This window comes from Podarcis muralis, chromosome 4 (assembly GCF_964188315.1).
Source record: "Podarcis muralis chromosome 4, rPodMur119.hap1.1, whole genome shotgun sequence".
Taxonomy (NCBI): domain Eukaryota; kingdom Metazoa; phylum Chordata; class Lepidosauria; order Squamata; family Lacertidae; genus Podarcis; species Podarcis muralis.
Window position 1 is genome coordinate 5,394,807 of NC_135658.1, and position 27,204 is coordinate 5,422,010.

General features: G+C 48.4%; 1 protein-coding gene across 3 annotated transcripts in view; it reads right to left on the reverse strand.

Annotated features, from left to right (window-relative positions):
- The window catches only part of PDE2A (phosphodiesterase 2A), a 379,843-nt gene that overhangs the window by 85,633 nt on the left and 267,006 nt on the right, over positions 1-27,204 (reverse strand). For all 3 annotated transcript variants that reach the window (XM_028725795.2, XM_077926826.1, XM_077926827.1), the window contains one exon: positions 5,143-5,231. In XM_028725795.2, the coding sequence (XP_028581628.2) occupies positions 5,143-5,231 (89 nt within the window). The remainder of the gene's footprint in view (positions 1-5,142; positions 5,232-27,204) is intronic.

The following is a 27,204-nucleotide window of genomic DNA, read 5'->3' on the forward strand; positions in this document are numbered from 1 at the left end:
ATGGCTACAAGTTACATGAAAGGAGATTCCAGCTAAACATCAGGAAGAACTATCTGACAGCAAGAATTGTTTGGCAGTGGAGCAGTCTCCTTTGTAAGCTGGTGGACTCTTGTTCCTTGGAGGCTTCTAAGCAGAGGTTGGATGGCCACCTGCCACTGACGCTTTAGCTGAGATTCCTGCATTGCAGGGGGTTGGACTAGATGACGCTTGTGGTCCCTTCCAAGTCTATGATTCTGTGAGAGCTTCTGCCAGTCAGTGTAGACAATACTGAGCTAGGTGGACCAAAGGTCTGACTCACAGAGGGCAGCTCCCTAGGGCAGAGGAGGGGCCATGGCTGGATGAGATAGGATCCACCTTGCAGGCAGATAGTCTCAGGCCTAGCCTCCAGTGGCATCTGCAGGTAGGGTGGAAAGGCCCCCAAAGCCTGCACAGATGCTGCCGGTCAGAGCATGCAGTTCTGAACTAAGTGGTCTAAAGGTTTGATTCAGTACAATGCAGCTTCCTGATTATCTTAACTGAGATGACTCGAGCGTCTTTTGCAAAAGAAGCCGTCCCTGAAACGAGGGGAGCAGTTTCATCCAGCTGCCAAGAGAGGGTGAAGAAGTGAGCTCCTCTCCGCCCCTCCCCCCCCCTGCAGCCTCACCTGCTATCTCCAGAAAAAAGTGCTGAAAGGCCCTGTGAGCAAACAGACCTTAAAATGAATAGCAGGCCATAAACCTCCGGCAGCTCCCGTGTGCGCAAGGCTATAAAAGCACAAGAGGTGTCCTGATAAGCAAACATTTGCCACCGGAATAGTGGCTGTGCAACTGAAGGACTGTTAAAATCGCTCCTGCAGCCATGCCCCAGTGCAATGCCTCCGTCAAGGGATGGCCGCTCACCATTCTTTTAAGAGCAATTCATTAGCCAGCTAAGTTGTTTGCTCCCGTTTGGGCTGGTGGCCCTAGAATCCCAACCTGCGATGGAGAGATGGTGCCGCTTGCACCAAGGTGCCAGGGCAACTGGCAGCTTTTATAAGGCCAGTGAGACTCAGGTGGGCTCCTTCCACCATCTGACCCCCTCCGAAGCTGGTGGTTGCAGTACCACCTGCCGGCCACATGCAGCGGTGGCGCTGCAGCATAGCCAACATTCATATTCCCTGATCCTGCTGCCACAGCAGTGTGTGGTTATTGGAATCGGTTTGCTCGGCTTATCAATCAGTTCTTCCCTAAGTGGGGAGTTTCTGCTTGCCCTGCCAAGGAGGCTCTGGCAGCTAGGAGCAATCTGACTTAGCTGGGCTGCAGATTTTAACCTACATTGCAGGGGGTTGGGCTGGATGACCCGTGGGGCCCCTTCCAAATCTACAATTCTGTGCTTCTAACAAAAGACGCCCTCAAGTCTTAGGAAACCAAGCCTTAGGAGGGAACCTTGCCGACCCCTGCTCTCAGTTGAGCACTGCTTGTCTGTTTATACGGTCGATTTGCAACTTGCGTGGGACTTACATCCTCGAACCACCCCCTTGGAACCGCCCCATCCAATCAACCTTACCTTTCTTAATTTGCTGCACTGGAAAGGTCTCCCGCCCTATGCAAGGCAGAGAGCTTTTAAGTTCTCCTCCTTGCTTAAGAGGCTCTGGAAGGCTCTCACAACATGTCACAGGACCAGCCGAGATCTCATGGGATTCGCTGGATGTTTTTAAGCAGAGGTTGGGTGGCCACCTGTCACGGATGCTTCAGCTGAGATTCCTGCATTGCAGGGGGTTGGACTGAATGACCCCTTTGCAACTCTACAATCCTATAATTCTATGATCTCACGAGAGCCCAGTGTGCCAGTCCGAGAGCTGCAAAGGGGCTGGGTGTGGGCAGGCTGACTCCTGGCCGACGGAGGCCGTCTTATCCTCTGGCACTCTGAGGCAGCGGAGCAATATCCACGGAAAACGATTTGTCTGCCTGCCGCTGACTTGTTTGCAGTAGATAACAGCCAGGGGCTGTAAACAGCCTGGGGAGGGCATTAATCTGCCGCTGGCAACTGGCACCTCTCCCAGACTGGCTGTCGGGTTGCAGCCGAGTAGCCGCAAGCGCACCAAAAAGGGCTGGCACTAAGGAGGGAGAAGCAGAGCAGCTGCCTCTGGTCATTTAGGAGCTGTAGTTGATGCAGCGCTACAGGATGCTGGCGCTGGTGGGAATTATAGCTCAAAGCACCGGGAGGGTGCCAGGCTGGGAAAGCGTTCTCTAAACCTCCTCGGGGAGATTTCAGCTCTTAGATTTCTCCTTTCTGCCCTAGTCCCGCAGTCAGTGCAATAGAGCAGGGCAGCTGAGCGGGCATTAGCTGTATATGTAGTTTAATGAGTGAAATAGAATAAAAGATTTTGAGTCTTGGGGGTGTGGAGAGTATGGTCTTTTGGTTGCTATTTTGCTAATGCTGTTAATTATTGTTTCTGCGATCGTAAATGCAGTCTTGATTTGTTAATCATATAATAAGACTTTTGCTTTAATTGCGACATTTAGCTCATTTTTTAGTTGTTGCTTTTTTTTGCAGTGGCTTATAGATTGCAATTGTTTTACCGGTGATTTGTTAATTATTCTATATGATTTGTGCTGCCCTATTATGTTCTACCTGTTATTTCTCATAGAATCACAAGAGTTGGAAGAAAACATGAGGACCATCTAATCCAATTCCCTGCAGTGCAGGAATATGTCATAATCACACGCTAACCAACTAAGCAATTATAAGGCGCTTTGGGAATCATCTGAATGAAAAGCGGCATAGAAATATAATCAATCAATCCATCCATCCATCAATCAATCCATTCCTCTTGCTTTCTGGTCTCAGTGGTGGTGCAATAGTTAAAAGTGTCAGTCTAAGGCCTGGGAGACCAGGGTTCAAATCTCCAGTCGGTTGCTTGAATTGCACTGGGTGACCTTAGGTCACAGTGGCTGCCTCTCAGCTTAGCCTACCTGGCAGGGTTGTTGTGAGGGGGAAATGGGGAACACGAAAACTGTGCATGCCCCCTTGAGCTCCTTGGAGGAAAGGTAAAGGTAAAGGACCCCTGACAGTTAAGTCCAGTTGCGAACGACTCTGGGGTTGCGTCACTCATCTCACTGTACTGGCCAAGAGAGCTGATGTTTGTACGCAGACTTTTTTTCCGGGTCATGTGGCCAGCATGAGGAACCCACTTCTGGTGAACCAGAGCAGCGCACAGAAATGCCGTTTACCTTCCCGCCGGAGTGGTACCTATTTATCTACTTGCACTTTGACATGCTTTCAAACTGCTAGGTGGGCAGGAGCAGGGACCGAGCATCGGGAGCTCACCCTATCGCGGGGATTCGAACCACCAACCTTCTGATCGGCAAGCCTTAGGCTCAGTGGTTTAGACCACAGCGCCATCTGCGTCCCTTGGAGGAAAGGTAGGGTATTAGTAAAATAAGTAAATGAAATCAATAGCTATCTGAGAAGGCTGCCCTTGACCTGCAGTAGCTTTGACTAAGAAGACTGCATATTGTGCTTGGGTTGAACAGACCCTTGGCCTGTTCTTGGCAGGCTTTAGCGAAGGGTTATAAAACTTCGTATCTTGTATCCATGCAGCGAGAGTGCCTTTATGTGCATCTATCTATCTCTGTGAGGTCACTGAAGTGGATGCACTTTATAGGTCCAGATGGGACCAGGAGAACATGCCGCAGTCGAGTGAATCGTAACTCAGATAACAAGTTATTTTTGCAGAGGGAGAGCAATCGCCTTCCCCATAACTGGTTTGTTGACGGTGGCAAGTTGATTTGCAAGTGATAGACAGGCGGCCGCAGATAAAGCAGGGTGATTTGGAATCATTATGGGCAGCTTTGCATCCTTTCCTCTTTCCAGCAGAAACACAAAGCCTCTTATTTTTAATAAAAATAATAAAGACTCTCAATAATGTTTGGACAAAAACAGATTTAACAGTTACAGCGGAGGAGCAGGTTTGGAACCACCACTCCATTCAATGCACATGTAATTTTTTCCCTCACCAGGGTCAAGCTAAAAATAAACAGGTTCTTCAAATCCGCTGCAAAACCCAGCTGTGAAGGACGCCAGTTGGCTAGCACCTGTGACGTCACGCAAACACCTGCACCGTGTTTGGCTATTGTACATTCTCCAGTCAATATGGAGAATTCTCTCTGCTCAGTATGCATAGCCTGTGGCACCCACCCTGCAATCCCAATCTGTAAAAATAAAATAAAAATAAATAAATAAAAGGTACAATCAGAAACCACCACCAGGAATTAGCTGTTGTGAATTTGACTGACACAGCTGTGGCTGAGTGAGCTTGTGAAAAGCGAAAGGCTTTGTGAAAGGAAATTTGAGAGTGATCAGACTGGCATGTTCACGTCAAGACCGAGAGGAAAGAAAGCAGCAAATGGGCTGATGTTGTTGGGGATATTTTTTTGTATTAAGAGTGCAATCATAGAATCATAGAATTGGAGAGTTGGAAGGGCCCCACAGGTCATCTAGTCCAACCCCTGCAATGCAGGAATCTCAACACGCTGCCCCCCCCTCCACTTTGAAACCATACCAGAGCCAGCTTAAAGGTAAAGGTAAAGGGGCCCCTGACCATTAGGTCCAGTCGTGACCGACTCTGGGCTTGCGGCGCTCATCTCGCTTTATCGGCCGAGGGAGCCGGCGTACAGATTCCGGGACATGTGGCCAGCATGAATAAGCCGCTTCTGGCAAACCAGATCAGCACACAGAAATGCCGTTTACCTTCCCGCCGGAGTGGTACCTATTTGTCTACTTGCACTTTGACGTGCTTTCGAACTGCTAGGTTGGCAGGAGCAGGGACCAAGCAACAGGAGCTCACTCCGTCACGGGGATTCAAACCGCCGACCTTCTGATCAGCAAGTCCTAAGCTTTGTGGTTTAACCCACAGCGCCACCCGCATCCCAACAGAGCCAGCTTAGCTTTGCCAATATGCTAGCGGTTTCATTGCTGCACCACTAGGACTACATTTGTAGTATATTAAAAGATGGGAAAATAATGAGAACGTTACAGCCGATACGCTCTCTTTCTCGACTAATAAAATCAGTATCACATTCTCCGTTACAGCACAACTCTTGCAGAAGATGGTAATGCTGGTGTTACACTGCGATCTCTTTATATGAAATCCACCCCCCACATAGAGATGATATAGCTTACCCAAGCTTTCCCTCCTGTGGCAACTCATGGGGTGGGTCGTTGCACGTCAGCCGGGTTTCTCCATCCAGGAGGTAGACATATACTCTTTCCTGAGGGTTAAAGAGCACAGATTGTTATGCCGTGTTAAGCCACTGCAGAATAAGTCACAGCAACTATCAATTAGCTACTGGGCTAAGTTCATGGTGCTGGTTTGGGTGAATAAAGCCCAGTACAGCTTGGCACCAGAACATCAGAAGAGCCCTATCTTCCTATATAAATAAAAACATAAGGCTGTCGTCACGCAGCACCCAATGGAGGATTTGCCTCGTCAGAATCCTAGACCCACATGAAGCTCGGGCGCCCGAAAAAGGAGCTGGCTGCTTTCCCCAAGATGAAACAGCACTGCTTCTGGCTCCAATTAACTCTGATTTGGACATCCGCTTGAGCCTATTAAGTGTGTCAGGGAGGCTGGCAAAGGCGCCCAGGAGACGCCAGGCCATTAGTGCCGAGAGAAGAGGGGGACTGCGGAGGGCAGGCGACAGGCCACAGTACCCAGGCGCTGTTGGCACAGCTTTCCGGAATAAAAACCCAACTTCCTGCGAGCCTCCACCCCACCCCATGCCCCAGATAGCCAGCGTCTTGCAACCTCCCGGAACAGATTAATACTATTTTGCTGCTAATTGTCTCCCAATGTCTTCACCACTGAGGAGCCTCACAATTAAATCCTCTTCAGGGGGGCTTAGCTGAATGGGCTGGTGTGGCTGTTCTCTTGGCGGACTGGCTGTTCTACCTCCCTCTCTTCTTATTCGATTGCATTGTTTTCTACTGCAGATGAAAATCGTTTTCCCCAAAACAAATTTGGGAATTGCCGGGGGTTGGACTGGATGATGCTTGAGGTAATAAGAATAAGAATAAGAATATTTATACCCCGCACATCTGGCTGGGTTTCCCCAGCCACTCTGGGCGGCTCCCAACGGAACACTACAAACAGAACAAAACTTCAAACATTAAAAACTTCCCTAAACAGAGGTCCCTTCCAATTGCACAATTCTAAAATCCTAATGGTCTAGGGCAAGCATAGGCAAACTTGGCCCTCCAGATGTTTTGGGACTACAACTCCCATGATCCCTAGCTATCAGGACCAGTGGTCAGGGATGATGGGAATTGTAGTCCCCCCCAAAAAACTGAAGGGCTGAGCTTGCCTATGCCTGGTCCAGGGTGTGGCCAGAAGATGCTGGGCGCCCCAGAAGCAATGCCATCTCTGTGACATGGAATCGCAGAATTGTAAAATTGAACGGAACCCCAAGGGGCCATCTAGTCCAACCCCCTGCAATGCAGGGATCTCAGCTAAAGTACCCATGGCAACCTCTGCTTAAAAACCTCCAAAGAAGGGGAGTCCACAACCTATTCCACTTTGAAATAGCTCTTACTGTCAGGAAGTTCTTCCCGCCACAGTGGTACCTATTTATCTACTTGCACTGGCGTGTTTCTGAACCGCTAGGTTGGCAGGAGCTGGGACCGAGCAATGGGGGCTCACCCCGTCGCAGGGATTCAAAGCGCCGACCTTTTGATTGGTAAGCCCAAGGCCCTGTGGTTTAACCCACAGCACCACCAACTTAGATGGCTTTAAAAGAAGATTTTTACTGTTACCTCTGGACAGTTAAGTCCAGTCAAAGGCGACTATGGGGTTGTGGCGCTCATCTTGTTTTCAGGCCGAGGGAGCCGGCGTTTTTCTGCAGACAGCTTTCTGGGTCATGTGGGCAGCAGGACTAAACTGCTTCTGGCGCAACGGGACACCATGACAGAAGCCAGAGCTCATGGAAACGCCATTTACCTTCCCGCCACAGCGGTACCTATTTATCTACTTGCACTGGTGTGCTTTCAAACTTCTAGGTTGGCAGGAGCTGGGACAGAGCAACAGGAGCTTACCCTGTCACGGGGATTCAAACCGCCGACCTTCCAATCGGCGAGCCCAAGAGGATCAGTGGTTTAGACCACAGAGCCACCCGCATCCCTTGTGTATGCCCATGGGTGATGCACATCGCTGCACCATAGCTTTGGGCAGATGGGGTCCCCAACCCCACAACTCCAGGCCTGCTGGAGGCAACGAGGCAGAGAGGCATTCTGAAGTCAGTAAGCGCAATTTATGCCAGTTGAGTGGGACGCGGAGCTATTATCTTTAGCTAATATCGGAAATAATGCAGTCGCCGCTGAGTGATTTGACGTCCTGGTGCCACAGAAACATGCCCTCTGTTTTGTTCCGCCTCAGCTGTTCCCGATCTCTGAGGCCCTGATTTGTCTAAATCACCCCTTCCAGACAAATGAAGGGTTCAGCAGTCTCCCTCCAGGCAGAGCAGCGCCTGCAAATTGCTCGCTCTCCGCCCGTAATAGTAACGTCCGTAATGAAGCTGTGCTTAATTTGGCCACGGAGACGGGCACTTTGCGGCAGGGGAGCAGCGAAGCTGAGCGTTGGAGGCCGGGTGGGAAGGAGGCAGCGGCGTGACGCTGCCATGCCAGGGGTAGAGGGAGGTGGAGATTGCTCAGGATCGAACCATCAGGACCTTGGTCCATCTAGCTTAATACTGTCTACACGGACTGGCAGCAGCTCTCTGGGATTGCAGGCAGGGCTCTCTCCCAGCCCAAACGGCATAAGCCCCATGGGACTGAACCTGGGACCTTCAGCAGAAATAAACATCATCTATTTATTTATTTATCCTATCTGTGTAACACTTTTCAGGCAAACATGATTGCTGTTGTTTAGTCATTTAGTTGTGTCTGACTCTTCGTGACCCCCTGGACCAGAGCACGCCAGGCACTTCTGTCTTCCACTGCCTCCTGCAGTTTGGTCAAACTCATGCTGGTAGCTTCGAGAACACTGTCCAACCATCTCCTCCTCTGTCGTCCCCTTCTCCTTGTGCCCTCCATCTTTCCCAACATCAGGGTCTTTTCCAGGGAGTCTTCTCTTCTCCTGAGGTGGCCAAAGTCTTGGAGCCTCAGCTTCAGGATCTGGCCTTCCAGTGAGCACTCAGGGCTGATTTCCTTCAGAATGGAGAGGTTTGATCTTCTTGCAGTCCATGGGACTCTCAAGAGTCTCCTCCAGCACTATAATTCAAAAGCATCCATTCTTCAGGTGATCAGCCTTCTTTGTGGTCCAGCTCTCACTTCCATACATCACTACTTTGGAAAACCAGAGCTTTAACTATACGGACCTTTGTCGGCAAGGTGATGTCTCTGCTTTTTAAGATGCTGTCTAGGTTTGTCATTGCTTTTCTCCCAAGAAGCAGGCGTCTTTTAATTTCGTGACTGCCTACAAAGTGGTTTATGGCAACAAGTAAAACATTCCAGAAGAATTTTTTTTTTTAATGCAGTTATGGCTACCACCTCATGCCGTCCTAGAATTGTAGAATCAGGAGGGACCTCCAAGGGCCATCTAGTCCAACCCCCGTACAATGAGGGAATCACAGATAGAAAACCCCTGACAGATGGCCAGCCAGCCTCTGGTTTAAAACCTTCAATGAAGGAAAGTCCACCACCTTCCAAGGGAGACTGTTCCACTGTTGGACAGCTCTTACCCTCAGAAAGTTCTTCCAAATAAAGGTAAAGGTAAAGGTACCCCTGCCCGTACGGGCCAGTCTTGACAGACTCTAGGGTTGTGCGCCCATCTCACTTAAGAGGCCGGGGGCCAGCGCTGTCCGGAGACACTTCCGGGTCACGTGGCCAGCGTGACAAAGCTGCATCTGGCGAGCCAGCGCAGCACACGGAACGCCGTTTACCTTCCCGCTGGTAAGCGGTCCCTATTTATTTACTTGCAACCGGGGGTGCTTTCGAACTGCTAGGTTGGCAGGCGCTGGGACCGAATGACGGGAGCGCACCCCGCCGCGGGGATTTGAACCGCCGACCTTTCGATCGGCAAGCCCTAGGCGCTGAGGCTTTTACCCACAGCGCCACCCGCGTCCCTTTCTTCCAAATGCTTAGTCCAAATCTCCTTTCTTGTAACTTAAAGCCATGGGTTCGAGTCCTACCCTCCAGAGCAGGAGAAAGCAAGCTTGCTACTGTATCATATCTCCTCTTTCCCAGGCTAAACAGACCCAGCTCCTTCAACCGTTCCTCATCAGGCTTGGTTTTTCCAGGCCCTTGATCATCTTGATCGCCCTTCTCTGCCCACCTTCCAGCTTGTCAGCATCCTTCTTAAATTGTGGCGCCCAGAACTGGACACTGGACTCCAGGTAATCTTATTGTATTAACCGCCTTGGTGAATTTTATGGATCTCACACCATGTTGCCATCTTCAAAAAGCAGAACAGCTGTCTTTTTAAACTAATAAATGGCCTAAGCAGGGACCCAGGTCCTTTGAGGGAAGGGACAACATTCCTCTTGCAGTTTGTGCGTGACACACAGACATTGACTGTTCCTGGAGCATCACCAGAGTGCAAAGCAGTGTCTCTGGGCTTTGTGATTTGTGTCAGTGAAAATAATAGCACAAATGTCCCTTTTCTGAAAGGCCTTTACTTTGATAGATGAACTTTGCAGCGTATGCCTTAAAAACAACTGCGCTTTGTTTCAGATGGTTTCCCCCCACAATTTTTTAAATGTTTCACGTATCGATCGGCAGTTGCCACGAGAGCCATAATTTTCACTGTCTTGCAACTGAAGTATTGCAGTGAAAGGGAAAAAGCTAAATAAGGCTAAAAGGATTCTTCAACACCCGCTGGACAGCCCAGGCCGAGCAACAGACGGAGAAGGAACGTGTTATTAAAAAGAAGATCTCTCCAAATTACTCCAGCAAGTGAGCCATGCTGCACTCTGGGAACCAGTTTTGATCTTTTTGTTTTAGATTTCTGGGGGGTGGGATGGGGGCTAAACCCTAGAAATTAATAAATGGTAGGATTTTGATTAATTGGGGTGTGAAGGGAGAAATGCAGGTTGAAGGAATTCCTGGGTTAGCCTATGCAAAATGACCTGGCCAAGATACAGTGGTACCTCAGGTTACATACGCTTCAGGTTACATACGCTTCAGGTTACAGACTCCACTAACCCAGAAATATTACCTCGGGTTAAGAACTTTGCTTCAGGATGAGAACAGAAATTGCGCGGCAGCAGCAGGAGGCCCCATTAGCTAAAGTGGTGCTTCAGGTTAAGAACAGTTTCAGGTTAAGAACAGACCTCCAGAACGAATTAAGTTCTTAACCCGAGGTACCACTGTACATTAAGAAACAAGAGAGGGCCATGGAGAACCATTGGCAATTCGAGAGAACTGTCCTCCCCACTTGCCCTGAGATGTGAACAGAGACTGGAGGTTTGGAAGGTAGCCAGGCTACCTGGGTGTGAGGTGACACCCCCATCATTCAGCCCGGACACTGAGGTCCAGCTCCAAGGGCCTTCTGGCGGTTCCCTCCATGCGAGAAGTGAAGTTACAGGGAACCAGGCACAGGGCCTTCTCGGTGGTGGCGCCCTCCTTGTGGAACACCCTCCCATCAGATGTTAAAGAGAAAAACAACTGCCAGACTTTTAGAAGACATCTGAAGGCAGCCCTGTTTAGGGAAGCTTTTAATGTTTAATAGGTTATTGTATTTTAATATTCTGTTGGAAGCAGCCCAGAGTGGCTGGGGAAACCCAGTCGGATGGGAAGGGTATAAATAATAAATTTATTTTTATTTTTAGATTCGGGACACATAAAAGGAACGACTTCTTTGTGCATAGACTATGGAACTCCCTGCCACAGGAGGCAGTGATGGCCACCAACCTGGGAGTCTTTAAAAGAGGATTGGACAAATTGATGGAGGAGAAGAGGGCTTTCTGTGGCTTCCAGCCACATTTGCTTTGCTCTGCCTCAGCTTTATCCAGCAGACTCATTCTCATTCCCCCCCCCCCCCCACACCCCATATATATCACATGGGGATTAATAATAGTGACCTACCTTACAGGACTGTTGTTAGGATTGCAAGCAAATACTCTAAATCTCCCTGAAGTGCTTTATCAATTGCCGCTGTCGTCGTCTAACAACCTCCAGGGCAGCGTGCTTAAATGACGGCGATGGCACTACATCTTTCTGAGGAACGCGGCTGCATCTCTTGCCTATATTTATCTGAGCCATTGATTTATTTGGGAGCTGACAAGGACTTCCGCTCAATTTCACGCTCAATGAAGCTCATTACAGAAGAGGCGCTTTGCCTCCACCCGAAGGAGGAGATGATAACTGAGTGGCGCGATGCCAGAGTCCCAGTTGGCACCGACGGGGACAACCTGGGGAAGATGTTAAGCAGGTGGGAGACGGGCAATTTGGGGTGATGCGCACAGGCGGATGCTGAACCAGGTCGCCGCCTTTGCAATTGAAGTGGGAGTCCCCACTGCTTAGGGCTAGTCCTTTGCAGTCAGTGGGCAAACCTGTGTCATCTTCTAATATCAAAAGGGCTGCAAAGTGGAAGGTGGTGCAAGTTCTGCTGCTCCAGGGCGGAAGATCTGAATCGATGGATTCAAATGATAAGAAAGGTGATTCTAGCTAAACTATAGGATAAACGTTCTGGCGGTAAGAGCTCGTTGACAGTGCAACAGACTCGCTCAGAAGGCGGCGGACTCTTCTTCATTGAAGGTTTCTAAGCAGGTTGGGACAGGGTGGCACTGTGGTCTAAACCACTGAGCCTCTTGGGCTTGCCAATCAGAAGGTCGGCGGTTCGAATCCCCAAGACGGGGTGAACTCCTGTTGTTCGGTCCCAGCTCCTGCCCACCTAGCAGTTCGAAAGCACGTCAAAGTGCAAGTAGATAAATAGGTACCGCTCTGGTGGGAAGGTAAACAGCGTTTCCGTGCGCTGCTCTGGTTCACCAGAAGTGGCTTAGTCCTGCTGGCCACATAACCTGGAAAAACTGTCTGTGGACAAATGCTGGCTTCCTCAGCCTATAGAACGAGATGAGCGTGCAACCCCAGAGTCCTCCGTGACTGGACCTACCAGTCAGGGGTACCTTTACCTTTACCTTTTTAAACAGAGGTTGGATGGCCGCCTGTCAGAGATTATTGAGCAGTGATTCCTGCATTACGGGCTGGGCTGTGTGGACTAGATGACCACTGGGTTCCCTTCCACCTCTTCTATGATGAGCTAGGAGTGGGTTGCAGCAGGACCAGAGGGCAATTTTGGAATTGTCTGAGTCTGTTCATATGGGGAGAAGCGGTCCTTGAGGTCTTGCCATCTTGAGCCGTTTAAGGCTTTATAGCTCAAAACCAGCACTTTGAATTGGGGCTGGAGATTAATTGGCAGCCAGCGCAGTTGGGCCAGGATCGGTGCTATATGCTCTCTGTAGATGAGTGTGGCCTTTGCCAAGGAGCTCTGAAGTTCCCTGGAGTGGAGAGAGGATGTTCGTAGCACCACCAGTGCCTTTTGACTTGGGCAGTGCATTTTGTGAGCCAATAATTGAGTGGTTTCAGATTTGTTTTTTTTTTACCTTGTTCTCCAAAAGATTAGCTTAAAAGATCTGAGAAGGGAAGAGATACTCTGCCTCCCTTTCCACTATTAATTTTTGGCACTTTCCCCTTATTTACTCATGTGCTCGCAGTATTTATAGACTGCCTCTTGACAGATGTTCTCAAGGCAGCTTGCAAAATGGCATTAATTTGGAGGGGGAACTATTACAAATTAAACATCTTTGATAAAACTGTTTCCAAAGAAGCATCGCTGGTAGCAGAGTACAATCCCAAGGCCTCAGTGGAACAGAAACATCTTTGTGCACCTCTGGGAGAAAAAGAGCAAAAGCCATTCTTCCCCAACCTGGTGCCCTCCAGCTGTTTGGGACTACAACTCCCATCTGACCCAGGAAACACATGATGTTTTGCCATTGGGTGGCAGGATTAAGAAGCACTGTAGCTCAACGGTAGAGGATCTCCCTTGCAAGCAAAAGGCCCTGGGTTCAAGTCCTGCTGGCATCTCCTGGAAAGGCTGGGAGGAGAGACTCCTTGCCTGAAACCCTAGAGAGCTGCTGCCAGTCCGTGTAGACAATACTGAGCTGTATGGACCAGGAAAAACTTTCTGACAGTTGTTTGACTGTGGAACGGTCTCCCTTGGGTAAGCTGGGATTTGTGTGGCTTGTTGGTGGGAAGGTATACAGAGGAGGGTAGTCACAGTGGAAACTGAGCCTTATGAGGCTTATGAGAGAGAGTTGAAGGAGTCGGGTACATTTCATTTGGAGAGGAAAAGACTGAGAGGTGATAGCCATCCCTGAATATCTCAAGGGCTGTCACATGGAAGGTGGAGCTAGCCTGTTTTTTGCTTCTCAAGAATAGAGGAGTTGAAGCAAGGTGTCAGGAGTGTGTGCAGGAGCCAGGCCCTGTGACCAGTAGGACTTCGCAGGACTGGAGCCTTTCTAAGTTTGTTCTGAAGAAGCAAGGTGTGGCCGCACAGGTGAGGCCGCTTGGTAACCTGGTGGCAAGAGCTGGGAAGGGATATAAGGTCAGCATTTCCCTTCGGCTCTTTGCCACAGCAACACGTTTCCTGCCTTGCTGTGTTTGGCTTCTTCCTGATCCTCAGCCTTCGGCTTCCTGACTCCCTGCTTCTCGACCCTTGGACCCTTGACTTCGTGACTCCCTGCTTCCTGACCCTCAGACCCTTGGCTTCTGGACTCTCGTTCCTGCTCCCACCCCACCATCTTAACCCCGGTCCCGATCTCCTCAGCTGGGACTTTGATCGCCCGTAGACCGGACCGTGACACAAGGGCTTCAAGTTACAAGAAAGGAGGTCCCAATTAAACAGGAAGAACTTTCTGACAGTACCCACTCTGGAAGAATGGCAGATGAAGGTGATGGACTACATGGAATTGGCGGAAATGACTGGCAGAATCCGAGACCAGGGAGAAGAGTCGGTGGAAGAAGACTGGAAGAAATTTAAAGACTATTTACAGAGATATTGCAAAATTAATGAATGCTAGAATGATGTTGGACTGAAATGAAGTGGTTTCTAGCTGTAATGGTACAAAAGACTAGGAAAAAATGGTTTTTTTATAAGTAAAATTTAATGTTATAATAATTTAAGATTAAAGATCAGGGTAAAATAAAGAGGGAAAGAAACTGCTGAACTAATAAACAGAACTGGAATACAAAAAAGGGAGGTATGAGGAGGTCCAGGAAACAAGTAAATGAAAAATAAGTGATGAAAAGATTGATTGTTTAACTGTTTTTATTTGTATTTTTTCTTTTTCTATTATGCAATATTGTAAAAATCCTAATAAAAAATTATTTTAAAAAAGAACTTTCTGACAGTAAAAGCTGTTCGGCAGTGGAACGAACTCCCTGGGGAGGTTGTGGGCTCTTCTTCCTTGGAGGTTTTTAAGCAGAGGTAACGCTCCACTTTGCGAAGGCAAACCTCGCACCAGACATGCAAGAGTGTTGCGCCTGCTTTCTCTGACCTTTTGCCTTCTTGGCTAGAAAACAGGGGTTTCCCATGACCTTTTGAGCCAGTGTGGTGTAGTGGTTAAGAGCGGTAGATTCGTAATCTGGTGAACTGGGTTCACTTCCCCGCTCCTCCACATGCAGACTGACCTTGGGCTAGTCACACTTCTCTGAAGTCTCTCAGCCCCACTCACCTCACAGAGTGTTTGTTGTGGGGGAGGAAGGGAAAGGAGAATGTGAGCCGCTTTGAGACTCCTTCGGGTAGTGATAAAGCAGGATATCAAATCCAAACTCTTCTTCTTCTTCTCTCACAATTTGTTTGCTAGACATAACGATTGGCTGGAGCATGACCGGGGATGCAGACGTAATCAAGAATCGGGGGGACATCTGAGGGAAACACCACCTGACACGTGTATTTGCTAACGCTGGAAATGGGCTTAGATGGAAATACGTTAAGTTCAGGGTGGTTTCACTACTGTTTCCAATTGCTGACTTCAGCTAATAAAAGGAGCCTCAGCAGAGCTAGCCGGCAGCTTGCTTGGAGCATGCTTGCCAGCGTGCTTCTGCACAGCTCACCTGCATTCAACCTCCTGTCGTCTCCATTATTCTTGCAGAGGTTGGGTGGCCATCTGCCATGGATGGTTTAGCTGAGGTTCCTGCAATGAAGGGTTGGGTGATGCTTGGGGTCTGTTTCAGCTGTGCACTGGACTCTCCACTATTGCTGACCAGGGTGGAGGGTCTCCAACATTTATTTATTCCATTTACATTTCACCTTCCCTCTGAGGAGCTCAAGAAAGCAGGCATAGTTCTCCTCCTCCTCCCTCTCCATTTTATCCTCATGTGACTGGCCCAAGGTCACCCAGTGAGATCACCATGGCCAAGTGGGGGACTTGAAGCCTGGTCCCCAAGCTCCTGGTCCAACACTCAAACCACTGAACTGCACTGCCTCTCTTGACATCTGTACAGACCTCCCCCTTGCTGGGCGACTCACTTCAACCCATCTCTCAATCATAGTCCCACATATGCTGTGGGGCGGGGGGGGGGGGAGGAGAGGGAAATTCCCCCTTTGGAGGTGAAATTAAAAAAAAATAAGGTGTGTGTGTGTGTATGTGTGTGTATATATATATATATGTTCATAAATCTATCAAGCAAACACATACACAAATAAATATATAAACCACACATCTGAAGCAGCACAGGAAAACAGCCATGAAGCCATTTTGGCTCCCAAACTGACCAAATGTTTTCTCTGCAAGGTCGAAGGAAATGGAAAAGCCTCCCCATTGTCTTTTCCTTCACAAATCCTGTCTTAAGGGTATGTCTGTGTATGAATAGGGTGACCCTGTGACCTGGCTCAGGAACTAAGTATTTGTCATTACAAAAAACTGGCCAGGCTCCCCAGGGTATCCAATCAAGAAAGCATTAACAGGTAATCTGCCAGGCAGGAGGTAACAATGCACTCAGATTTCTGCTGTAGACTGCCCTTTCTGTGATGTAGGTATACTGTATCTGGGGTGGTGGTGGTCTTGAGCTACACCCCTTCTGCGATGTACGTATCATGTTTCTGGGGGTGGTCTTGAGCTCCAGGGCAGGCAATTTAAAATGTCTATATAAGGGTGGGCACACCTTTGTTCTGGGTCCTCCTCCTTTCCTACATGTGAGGGGAGCACCCTGTTGCAACAGATCAATAAAGATCAGGCTTACTAGCTGCTTCTCAATATTCTCTGGTTGGCCTCTGTTATTTTCTCTGACCGATGGAGAACCTGCAAAGGACTCTCTAAGGGCTCTTGTGTCCCCCATAAGGGAATAAGGGCAGATTTTCGTTTATTACAGAGGTCACCAAAATCTTGGCACAGGAGATTCCTGCATTGCATGGGGTTGGACTTGATAACCCCCGGGGTCCCTTCCAACTCTGCAATTCTATAGTTCTATGATTGGAAACCATTCCCAGTTCCTTCCCTTCTCCGTCGGTGCTTTCTTCTACCTTCTCCCCTCCCAGACGCCTTTTGGAGTCCATCTGATGACGGGTTCTGCAATCTGCGCAATGCACACCGGAGGGGAACCTGGTGGGCGGACACTTCAGTTGACCAGCTTCAAAGAACCGGTCATTGTTTTGCCGCCTCGATGAAATGAGAGGGCTTGGAAGAGGCTTCGGGGAAGCTGTTAATCTCTCCTTCTGCACGGAGGCAGGGTTAATTAAAGCTAAGCTCTGCCTGTCCAGTTGAGGAATGGAAGCCCCATTTATAATCTGCTGTTCTACCGTGTGACATGTGAGGAAGGGAAATTCAACAGCAGCCCAGACCAGTCATTTCCCACCCAAATGATTCCACAGTCGGAAAATGTCGTTATACAAATCTGTAGATTACACCATTCTACGGTGCGACCGCCTTTGGCATATTGTGTCCTGTCCTGACCTCCTCCTCTCAGAAAGGACTCCATCATAGCCAGGGCCGGATTTAGGTTTGATGAGGCCCTAAGCTCCTGAAGGTAATGGGGCCCTTTATATATCCAGCTGTCCTTTGTCAACAACAAATTGTTGCTGTTTTTTGTGATGAATATATGCTCTATGGTAATTTATGGACCTAATAGGTATCTAAAGCCATTTGACACTGTAAGGTAAAGGTAAAGGGACCCCTGACCGTTAGGTCCAGTTGCGGACGACTCTGGGGTTGCGGTGCTCATCTTGCTTTACTGGCCGAGGGATCCAGCGTACAGCTTCCGGGTCATGTGGCCAGCATGACTAAGCCGCTTCTGGCGAACTAGAACAGTGCACGGAAACACCATTTACCTTCCCACCAGAGCGGTACCTATTTATCTACTTGCACTTTGACGTGCTTTTGAACTGCTAGGTTGGCAGGAGCAGGGACTGAGCAACGGGAGCTCATCCCGTCTCAGGGATTCGAACTGCCAACCTTCTGATCGGCAAGCCCTAGGCTCTGTGGTTTAACCCACAGCGTCACCCACGTCCCAATTTGACACTGTATGTAGGTTTTATTTTATTTGTTTTTTATCTTATATTTTGGAAATGTACATCCAGTTTTCCTTTCCTTTAATTTTTTTGGGGCCCCCAAGAGAGTGGGGTCCTAAGCTATAGCTTGTTTAGCTTATATGTAAACCCAGCATTGATCATAGTGCCGGGGGAAGCTCACAAAAGGGCAACCAAAATTACCAAGGGGAAACACCCCTGAAAAGGAAAAGCCACAGGATTTTAGTTTAGAGAAGTTTCAACGTCCCACAGATGAACACTTGACTCTTTGCCTTCACGTCCGCAAACACAATATGTTCCACTTAGGTGGCAATCAAGTGATGAGTGTCCGGTCCGCTGCGGCTCATTGTCACTTAAAATGCCACCACTGGATGCTGTGGTTTCACATAAGGAGTTGCGGCAGCCATCATGTGATAAGCGCAAGCCAGCCCATTGTTGCTGTTCCACATGTGGTCATCCACTTGGCAGTACCAGGCAGGTTTTCCCGTTGGCATCAAGCCTGTATGGAGTGACAGGTGTTGCTTATTGAGCCATTGTGTGGAGCAACAGTTATTCCATAGGCAGGCCAGCTAACCTGCCTGCTCCCCCCCCCCTTTTGGACAGGTGATCAGTACCTGTGCTGAGAGTTTCTTGCATTGGTTTCTGCCAAACAGATGCTCCGTGTGTAATGCCTGCTGAGCACAGATGCTAACCCAAAGGATGGAAAGGAGACCACTATTCATGCCATTCCTGTGTACCTGGTGGCTAAGGGATGTGGGTGGCGCTGTGGTCTAAACCAATGAGCCTTTTGGGCTTGCCGACTGGAAGTTCGGCGGTTCGAATCCCCAAAATGGAGTGAACTCCCGTTGCTCTGTCCCAGCTCCTGCCAACCTAGCAGCTCGAAAGCACGCCAGTGCAAGTAGATAAATACGTACCATTGCGACGGGAAGGTAAACAGCATTTCCATGTGCTCTGGTTTCCGTCACGGTGTCCCATTGTGCCAGAAGCAGTTTAGTCCTGCTGGCCATATGACCCGGAAAGCTTTCTGTGGACAAACGCCGGCTCCCTCGGCCTGAAAGCGAGATGAGCGCCACAACCCCATAGTTGCCTTTGACTGGACTTAACTGTCCAGGTCCTTATACCTGGTGGCTCCAGCCTTGGGCTGGATAGGCGCGATGGAGGCAGAACTACAGGACTAGCAACAACCCAATGCTTCTCTCATCAAACTGCAGCCCAAGGCCTCTTCATTATTCGGGTTGCGAGCTTAAATTAATCGATGAGTGCAATTAACTGATTAAGCTCAGATGCAGGAAGGGTTTGATGTGCTAGGAATGATTGCCTCTTGATCAAAGATGTTTGGCATATTTTGCATTGTTTCCAAACAGAGCTGGCCCACCCATGAAGCAAGCGGAAGGCATTGTCTCAGGGCAGCAGGCTGGGGGCCCTTGGGAGGGGTGGGAAGAAGGCTCAGAGCCAGGGGATTGGTGGTGGGGCGACGATGAGTGGTCAGAGAGAGAAGAGGGGGCAGACTGGAAGAAGAAGGTGTCAGAGCAACAGGCTTAGGTGAGCAGGAAGAGGCTGGGGCAGAGAGCAGTTCAGACTCAGCGGCAGGAGCAGAGGGACCAGGAGACAGAGAGGAGGCCGGCTGCTTAAGACTCTCCCCTGCCTGCTGCAAAGAGGGGGAAAGCTTGTTTTCTCCTACTCTGGAAGGTAGGACTTGAACCAACAGCTTCAAGTTACAAGAAAGGGGATTCCCACTAAATATCAGGAAGAACTTTATGGCAGTAAGACAGGGGTCAGCAGACTTTTTCAGCAGGGGGCTGGTCCATTGTCCCTCAGACCTTGTGGGGGGCCAGACTATATTTTGGAGAGAAAAAATGAACGAATTCCCATGCCCCACAAATAACCCAGAGATGCAATTTAAATAAAAGCAAACATTCTACTCGTGGAAAAACACCAGGCAGGCCCTACAAATAACCCAGAGATGCAATTTAAATAAAAGGACACCTTCTACTCATGTAAAAACACGCTGATTCCCAGACCATCTGCGGGGCGGATTTAGAAGGCGATTGGGCCGGATCTGGCCCCCAGGCCTTAGTTTGCCTACCCATGCAGTAAGAGCTCTTTGACAATGGAACAGTCTCCCTCAGAAGGTTGTCGACTCTCCTTCCTTGGAGACTTCTAAGCAGAGGTTGGATAGCCACCTGTCGTGGATGCTTTTTCTGAGATTCCTGCATTGCAGGGGGTTGGACTAGATGACCCTTGGGGTCCCTCCAACTCTATGATTCTATGACCCCCCCCCTTGGATTCCCAGGACACACAGAGGGATGAAGAGGGCAGAGCAAAGAGAGACTTGACGAAGGAGCCTTCAGGAGGCATTAGTGGTTTTAGTAAAACACCAAAATAGGTCCTTCAAGCCCACCCATGGCCTGCCCTGACTGCCAGCAGGTCTCCAGGGTCTCTTAGGCAGAGAACCAGGACAGGGCACTTTCCCTTCAACTGCTATCCGACGACTCCTTCTTAATTGGAGATGCTGTCAGGTATCACACCTAAGATCTATTGTGTGTAAAAATGTACACTATCTACTCAACTTCTTCTTCCCTTTCCCCCTCCTGCTTCAGTGTACAGTGGTACCTTGGGTTACAGACGCTTCAGGTTACAGACTCTGCTAACCCGGAAATATTACCTCGGGTTAAGAACTTTGCTTCAGGATGAGAACAGAAATCGTGCGGCAGCAGCGGGAGGCCCCATTAGCTAAAGTGGTGCTTCAGGTTAAGAACAGTTTCAGGTTAAGAACGGACCTCCAGAACGAATTAAGTTCTTAACCCGAGGTACCACTGTACAAGTTTAACACCCAGTGGTCTGTATTGGACTGGCTCTCTCTCAAGGACCTCCACAACCACCAGCTGCAGACAGGAACACAAGGTGGTCTCCCTATGGATGGCTTTCCACCGAGGATGTAAACCACAAAGCACTGTTTCCCACAGAGGAGGCGCCTTTGTTTTTGCAAAAGACACAGCTCTCATCTTGAAGACAAACTTTTTCACAGCTTCCTCCAAAAGGGTGCTACAGTGTGTACAAGTTTTGCAAACGGCGTTAATTAAATGTATTTAATTGGGCAAGGGCAGGCTGAAAGATCTGCAATAATTAGCTGGCACGGACCCAATAACACATTCGTTATCATTAATTATTTTGGCACCCAGTTGCCAGGAAGTGAGTCAGAGCATGAAAGCGACGTCTGCCAACTGGAGGGGGAGGGGAGATTTGAAGGAGGTTGCCCACTAATGGGTGGGTTGAAAAACTTCCTACTTTACATTTGTCTGGCGCTTGCGAGTGTTCTGGGGACTTTGCACCGGCGTTGTCTAGCTGCAGAGCTTACAACAACCCTGTGAGTTAGGTCAATATAAGAATCCGAAGGACCTAAGGAGAGCTTGCAGGATCAGGGCCCTCTGCAGCCTTGAAAGTGCCTCTGTGCCTCTCTAACACAAGAACAGCCCCTGCAATTATCTTTTCCAGAAACAAGGCAAGGGGATTTCACTCCCGCCCCAATGCAGCAAACGAGTCTCTCTCAAAGCTGCAAAGCGTGGATTTCTGTTTTACAAAGAATAGTCATTCTGATCTTGGCTTTTTGAAAAGAATTTAATTAACATGCGCACTCACACAAAGCTCCCTTGCTAACAGGCGCTCAGCAATAATTGCACTGCGTGAAAACAGCTAAGGGGAAAACGAGAACGTCCTCATTTATTTCTCTCCCTCTCTATGCGTGTGTGAGAATCGGGGACAGAGAGAACATTTATTATTATTAATATTAATATTATTAATATTACAACTTATTACCTATCCATCACTCCAAGGTCCCAGGGCAGGTTACAACAATGGAAACACATTCAGCACAATATAACACAATATTCTGAAAACAGTCTAAACTACACCCCCCTCAACTCCTGCTGATTTTTTTTGAAATCAACATTTCAGAAACTTTAGCCCCTTGGCTTCCATTTGGTTACCATCTCCTTGCCCGCTGTGGAAAGCAAGGACCACTTTCAAAATCATTTATTCTCTGAGAAGCAAGCTCTGTCTTCTCTCAGACACTTTTTCGGCACTCGAAGCATTAATGCGGTTTCCTCACTTCGTTATTTTGGTTTTTTTACGGCAATATGTGTCTGTGTGCTCCTTCTGGAGCTCTTTCTTCCCCAATCCCCAACATTTTAGTTTTCCCACTTATTTGCAATGGTTATATACTCAATGACCCCACCTGCCACAGAAGCACCAAATGTCTATGTTGAAACAGCTTAAATTAACAAGAATAAGGTGGGTGCTAAAAATACCCACCTCAAGCGTCAAAAGCGAGGGTGAGCAGGTGCATCTTCAACAGTTGCCGAAATCTGTACCATGAAGGGGCCAGAGGCACCTCTTTGGGGAGGCCCTTCCACAGCTCAGGGGCCACCATGGAGTAGGCCATGGGTAGGCAACCAAAGGCCCATTGGTGGCCGGATGCGGCCAATGGACGGTCTGGGAATCAGCATGTTTTTACATGAGTAGAATGTGGGTTTCCCCAGCCACTCTGGCTTCCAACAAAATATTAAAATACAGTAACGCATCAAACATTAAAAGCTTCCCTAAACAGGGCGGCCTTCAGATGTCTACTAAAAGTCTGATAGTTGTTGTTCTCTTTGACGTCTGGCATGAGATCATGCACTGCATGGTGAAAGTGGATAGAGCCCCCCCCCCTTCCCTCTCTCTTAATAGTAGAGCTTGTGGACTTTGAATGAAGCTGGTTGTTGAAGTTTTACAGCAGCGAGAATGTTGACTGCACAAAATTGGAAGACTGGAAAAATGCCAACTAAAGGGCAATGGCAAGAGAAGTTGATGAACTATGCAGAACTGGCAAAAATGACAGAAAGACTAAGAGAAAAAGGCAACAGAGCCTTTCAACAAGATTGGGAACCATTCATATTATATTTGCAGAAACAAAGAAAGTCAATAGACTTGATGGTAGGATTTAAATAAACACCCACATTATTAGCATCAGAAAATGTTTAGAAGATAGTGAAAATAGGATGGTGTATTTAATTTTATTTTTATGTTTTTAGGTTTGATGTTATGTTATTAATAACTTTTTCTGTTGAGAGATAGCAAAGTGGGTGAAAATAGAAACAAAACAGAAGCACAAATTGGGGGAAGTATTAGAGGGGAGGGAGGGAGGAATATATAGTAAATGCTAAGAATTTGAGATGCATGTAATGTAATGAATGAAAAAGAAAAATGAATATATATTTAAAGAAGAAGTTTTAGGCCAGCTAAAAGGAAGTCTTCCTTCATATTGTTGTCGTTTCATTGTGTCCAACTCTTTGTGACCCCCCTGGACCAGAGCACGCCAGGCACTCCTGTCTTCCACTGCCTCCCGCAGTTTGGTCAGACTCATGCTGGTAGCTTCAAGAACACTGTCCCACCATCTCGTCCTCTGTCATCCCCTTCTCCTTGTGCCCTCCATCTTTCCCAACATCAGGGTCTTTTCCAGGGAGTCTTCTCTTCTCATGAGGTGGCCAAAGTATTGGAGCCTCAGCTTCAGGATCTGTCCTTCCAGTGAGCACTCAGGGCTGATTTCCTTCAGAATGGAGAGGTTTGATCTTCTTGCAGTCCATGGGACTCTCAAGAGTCTCCTCCAGCACCAGAATCCAAAAGCATTCATTCTTCGGCGATCAGCCTTCTTTATGGTCCAGCTCTCACTTCCATACATCACTACTGGGAAAACCATACCTTTAGCTATATGGACCTTTGTTGACAAGGTGATGTCTCTGCTTTTTAAGATGCTGTCTAGGTTTGTCTTCCTTCATGTAAAAAAGGTAAAGGGACCCCTGACCATTAGGTCCAGTCGTGGCCGACTCTGGGGTTGCGGTGCTCATCTTGCTTTATTGGCCAAGGGAGCTGGTGTACAGCTTCCGGGTCATGTGGCCGGCATGACTAAGCCGCTTCTGGCAAAACCAGAGCAGCACACGGAAACGCCGTTTAGCTTCCCGCCGGAGCGGTACCTATTTATCTACTTGCACTTGACGTGTGCACAGTTCAACTGTGGAACTCCTTTCCGAAGGAGGCAATGAACTATTGATGGCTACTAGTCCTGATGGCTCTGCTCTGCCCCCACAGCTGGAGGCAGCAAAGCTCCTGAATAAAGTTGCTGGAAACCTCAGGAGGGGAGAGGGCTCTTGTGTTCAAATCCTGCCTGCTGATTTCCAACACGTATCTGGCCGGCCACTGTGAGAGCAGGATACTGGAATCGATGGACTCCCATGGCCCTGATCCGGCAGGCTCCTGTTATCTTTCTAAGGGAGCAGCGCCGGTACAGCCGCAGCGCGGTCGCCCGTGCCGCCTTCTGGAGGAGCTCATAGCTGAGATTAAGCACTAATAGACTCTCTGAGGGGGAGGGGGTCCTGCGCAAGGTGTTATTATTATCCTGCAGCATTAATGCTGTAATGCCAGGAGATTAGGAACACAATAGTTTGGAGACGCAGCAGGGATTTGGCATTGTTGAGCGCTGCGCTATCGGGGGAAAGAGGGAGGGAGCGCGCGGGCGATTAGCAAATGTCAGAAAGAATGATTTCATGTTCTGAAATGGCTAACAGCACATCAAAGCAACATGCCCACGAGGCAGAGGACGAAGATGGATTTAAAGTGGTACAAGCACATACTCACGCCGTCACTTCGGGACGTTTCCAAGGTGACCTTTGCTTTTATGTCTGGCATTCGGAAGATGCAGGAAACAGTCTTACACCAGGTCTGTCTCCCCATCTATCATACAGGGCTGGCCCAAGACATTTTGGCACCTGAGGAGGACCACAAAATGGTCCCTTCCCAGGAAAGATCTACACCAGGAACAGGAGGGGAATAAACTTCTACAGGGGTGGGTGGGGGCCTCGGCCCAGTATACCTGAAGGAGCGTCTCCACCCCCATCATTCTGCCTGGACACTGAGGTCCAGCTCCGAGGGCTTTCTGGCTGTTCCCTCGCTGCAAGAAGCCAAGTTACAGGGAAGCAGGCAGAGGACCTTCTTGGTAGTGGCACCCGCCCTGTGGAACGCCCTCCCACCAGATGTCAAAGAGAAAAATAACTACCAAACTTTTAGAAGACATCTGAAGGCAGCCCTGTTTAGGGAAGCTTTTAATGTTTAATAGGTTATTGTATTTTAGTGTTTTGTTGGAAGCCGCCCAGAGTGGCTGGGGAAACCCAGCCAGATGGGCGGGGTATAAATTATTATTATTATTATTATTATTATTATTATTATTATTATTATTATTATTACTATTACTATTACCTCAAAGCGTCTCACAATGTGCTCTCCCTTCCTCCCCCACAGCAAACACTCTGTGAGGTGAGTGGGGCTGAGAGACTTCAGAGAAGTGTGACTGGTCCAAGGTCACCCAGCAGCTGCTTGTGGAGGAGCGGGGAAGCAAACCTGGTTCACCAGATTACGAATCCACCGCTCTTAACCACTACATCATCCTGGAAACCCGGGTTGTACCTTATCAAGCATGGCTGTTACAGCAAAACTCAGGGGATGAAGCAGACAAGGAGGAGAGGAGGAGGGAGCCAAGAAGGGGTAAACAGTGGGATAATAATAATAATAATAATAATAATAATAATAATAATAGGCATGGGTTGGCCTCGGACCCATGGCAAGCTGCCATGTGCAGGTTTTAGGAACAGGTGGGGCTCACTGAACTGCATCTTCCTTGGAATTTGCTGCCAAGGAGTGTGGTGGAGTCTCCGTCTTTGGAGGTCTTTAAGCAGAGGCTTGACAACCATATGTCAGGAGTGCTCTGATGGTGTTTCCTGCTTGGCAGGGGGTTGGACTCGATGGCCCTTGTGGTCTATTCCAACTCTTCTATGATTCTATGATTCTATGATTCTATGATTCTATGATTCTATGATTCTATGATTCTATTCCTTTGGTAGTCGATTGCTTTGCAAGGCAACCTGAGCAGTTTCTCCCCTGTGTGGCACACATTAGCTCAGGAAAGACCTGAGCAGCCACGCAGCAGTGCTTTGCTTTGAAGTGGCCAGCTGAACTCCGGGACCTGAGTAATCCCCAAGGAGTTGCTGGATCAAAGCACAGCCTCACAGCTTGCACTCTGCTGAATCTGAGCTGCTTCTGAATCCAGCTCTAAGGTCACGCAGCCAGATCTTCCAAGAGGTGCCACGCTCGGAAGAGAGGGAGAACAGTGTTTTTCTGGCTCTTCAGCCTCGCGGTCTGGCCAGGGGAAGTGTCTTGGAACTTGACAAAATGCAAATATGAAAACGCCGTGACTAATTTTTTACTTTCATCATGGGTGAACAGCCGGGTTGTCAATCATTCCCAAGAATATTAGTGCATTTATCATCTGAGATTTAATACGCATGTTTCTAAATAGTCAACGGAAGCGTCTTTTTCAGATGTAGATATGTGATAAATGAGATATTACTTAAAATTTAAAACACCAAAGCTACCACTTATTGCTTAAAGGAGGAGATATCTCTAAGACTCTCCATTACCTGCTATGGAAACACATCTGAATTGAAATGGAAAAACAGGTCAAAATAAATAAAATAAATAAAAAACTTGTCCAGTAGCACCTTAGAGACCAACTAAGTTTGTTCTGGGTATAAGCTTTTGTGCACATGTACACTTATACCAAGAACAAACCTAGGTGGTCTCTAAGGTGCTATTGGACAATTTATTAATTTATTAATTTATTTCGACTGCGTCAGACCAACACGGCTACCTTCCTGAATCTAGAATCATGAAAGACAGGTGTGCCCTTAACCAAAAGCCCTGCAGAATAAAATTGGCCCCCACCAATTAATCAACACACATTTCAGTTGATTAAGCTGCTGGCCCTTATTGAGGAGAGGGATCAAGAAGAGGAGGAGGAAGAGCTGCAGGTCAGTGGCAAAGGGAATGCCAGGTTTGTTTCGAAGGTCCCGGGTTCAAATCTCAACACCCCCAACTGAAAGGATCTCGGGTAGCAGGACAGCAAAGCCTTCTGGCCTTGTGAAAGCAGCTGTCCATCCCAGCAGATAATGCTGTTGTTTGCCACCCCAGTCTCTAAGCAGTGAGAAATTCCAGGGCTTCCAGGAGCTTGCCCTGGTGTTAGGTTTCCTTGGAATGAAGGTCAACAGAGACTGTGGTGTCTTTAAGATATCTGGATTTATTTACACACACACAACCAGAGCACAAGACGAAGGTGTTCCCAGCATTCACACCCCAACAGATCTTGCCTCTCCGTTAGTCAGATCTTTGGATCCAGCACAGAGCAAACAGGTCTCTGCACCCAGCTCCCATCCTGCTTTCAAGCTCAGCTCACACATATTTCCCACTATAGAGTGGGGTGGAAGAAAGCACCCCCCCCCAGCCTGAAGGGCACCATTCCTTAGCTGTAGCTTTTGCAACCTAGCTTATTCTTTTGGGATGTTGATGAGGACACTTAAGTGGCCAGCTAAGGTCATTGTCTCCCCAAAAAACCTTCCCGACCACTTCTGCAATAGCATCCTCTCTTAGATGCTAACTCCCACTGGGTACAGGACCCCAAGACCTGCAAGGGACTCGGGGCATCATCCAGACTGACCCCCTCCAAACCCACAACAATACTGAAGAAGATGGATCTAAACATAACCGAGTAGAAGGCAGTTTCTGGAGTTCTAGTCAGGAACATGAAGGCAAGTAAATGAAGTTCTGTGGTTCAGAATCTCCGAAGATCTGCAGACCAAGATGCT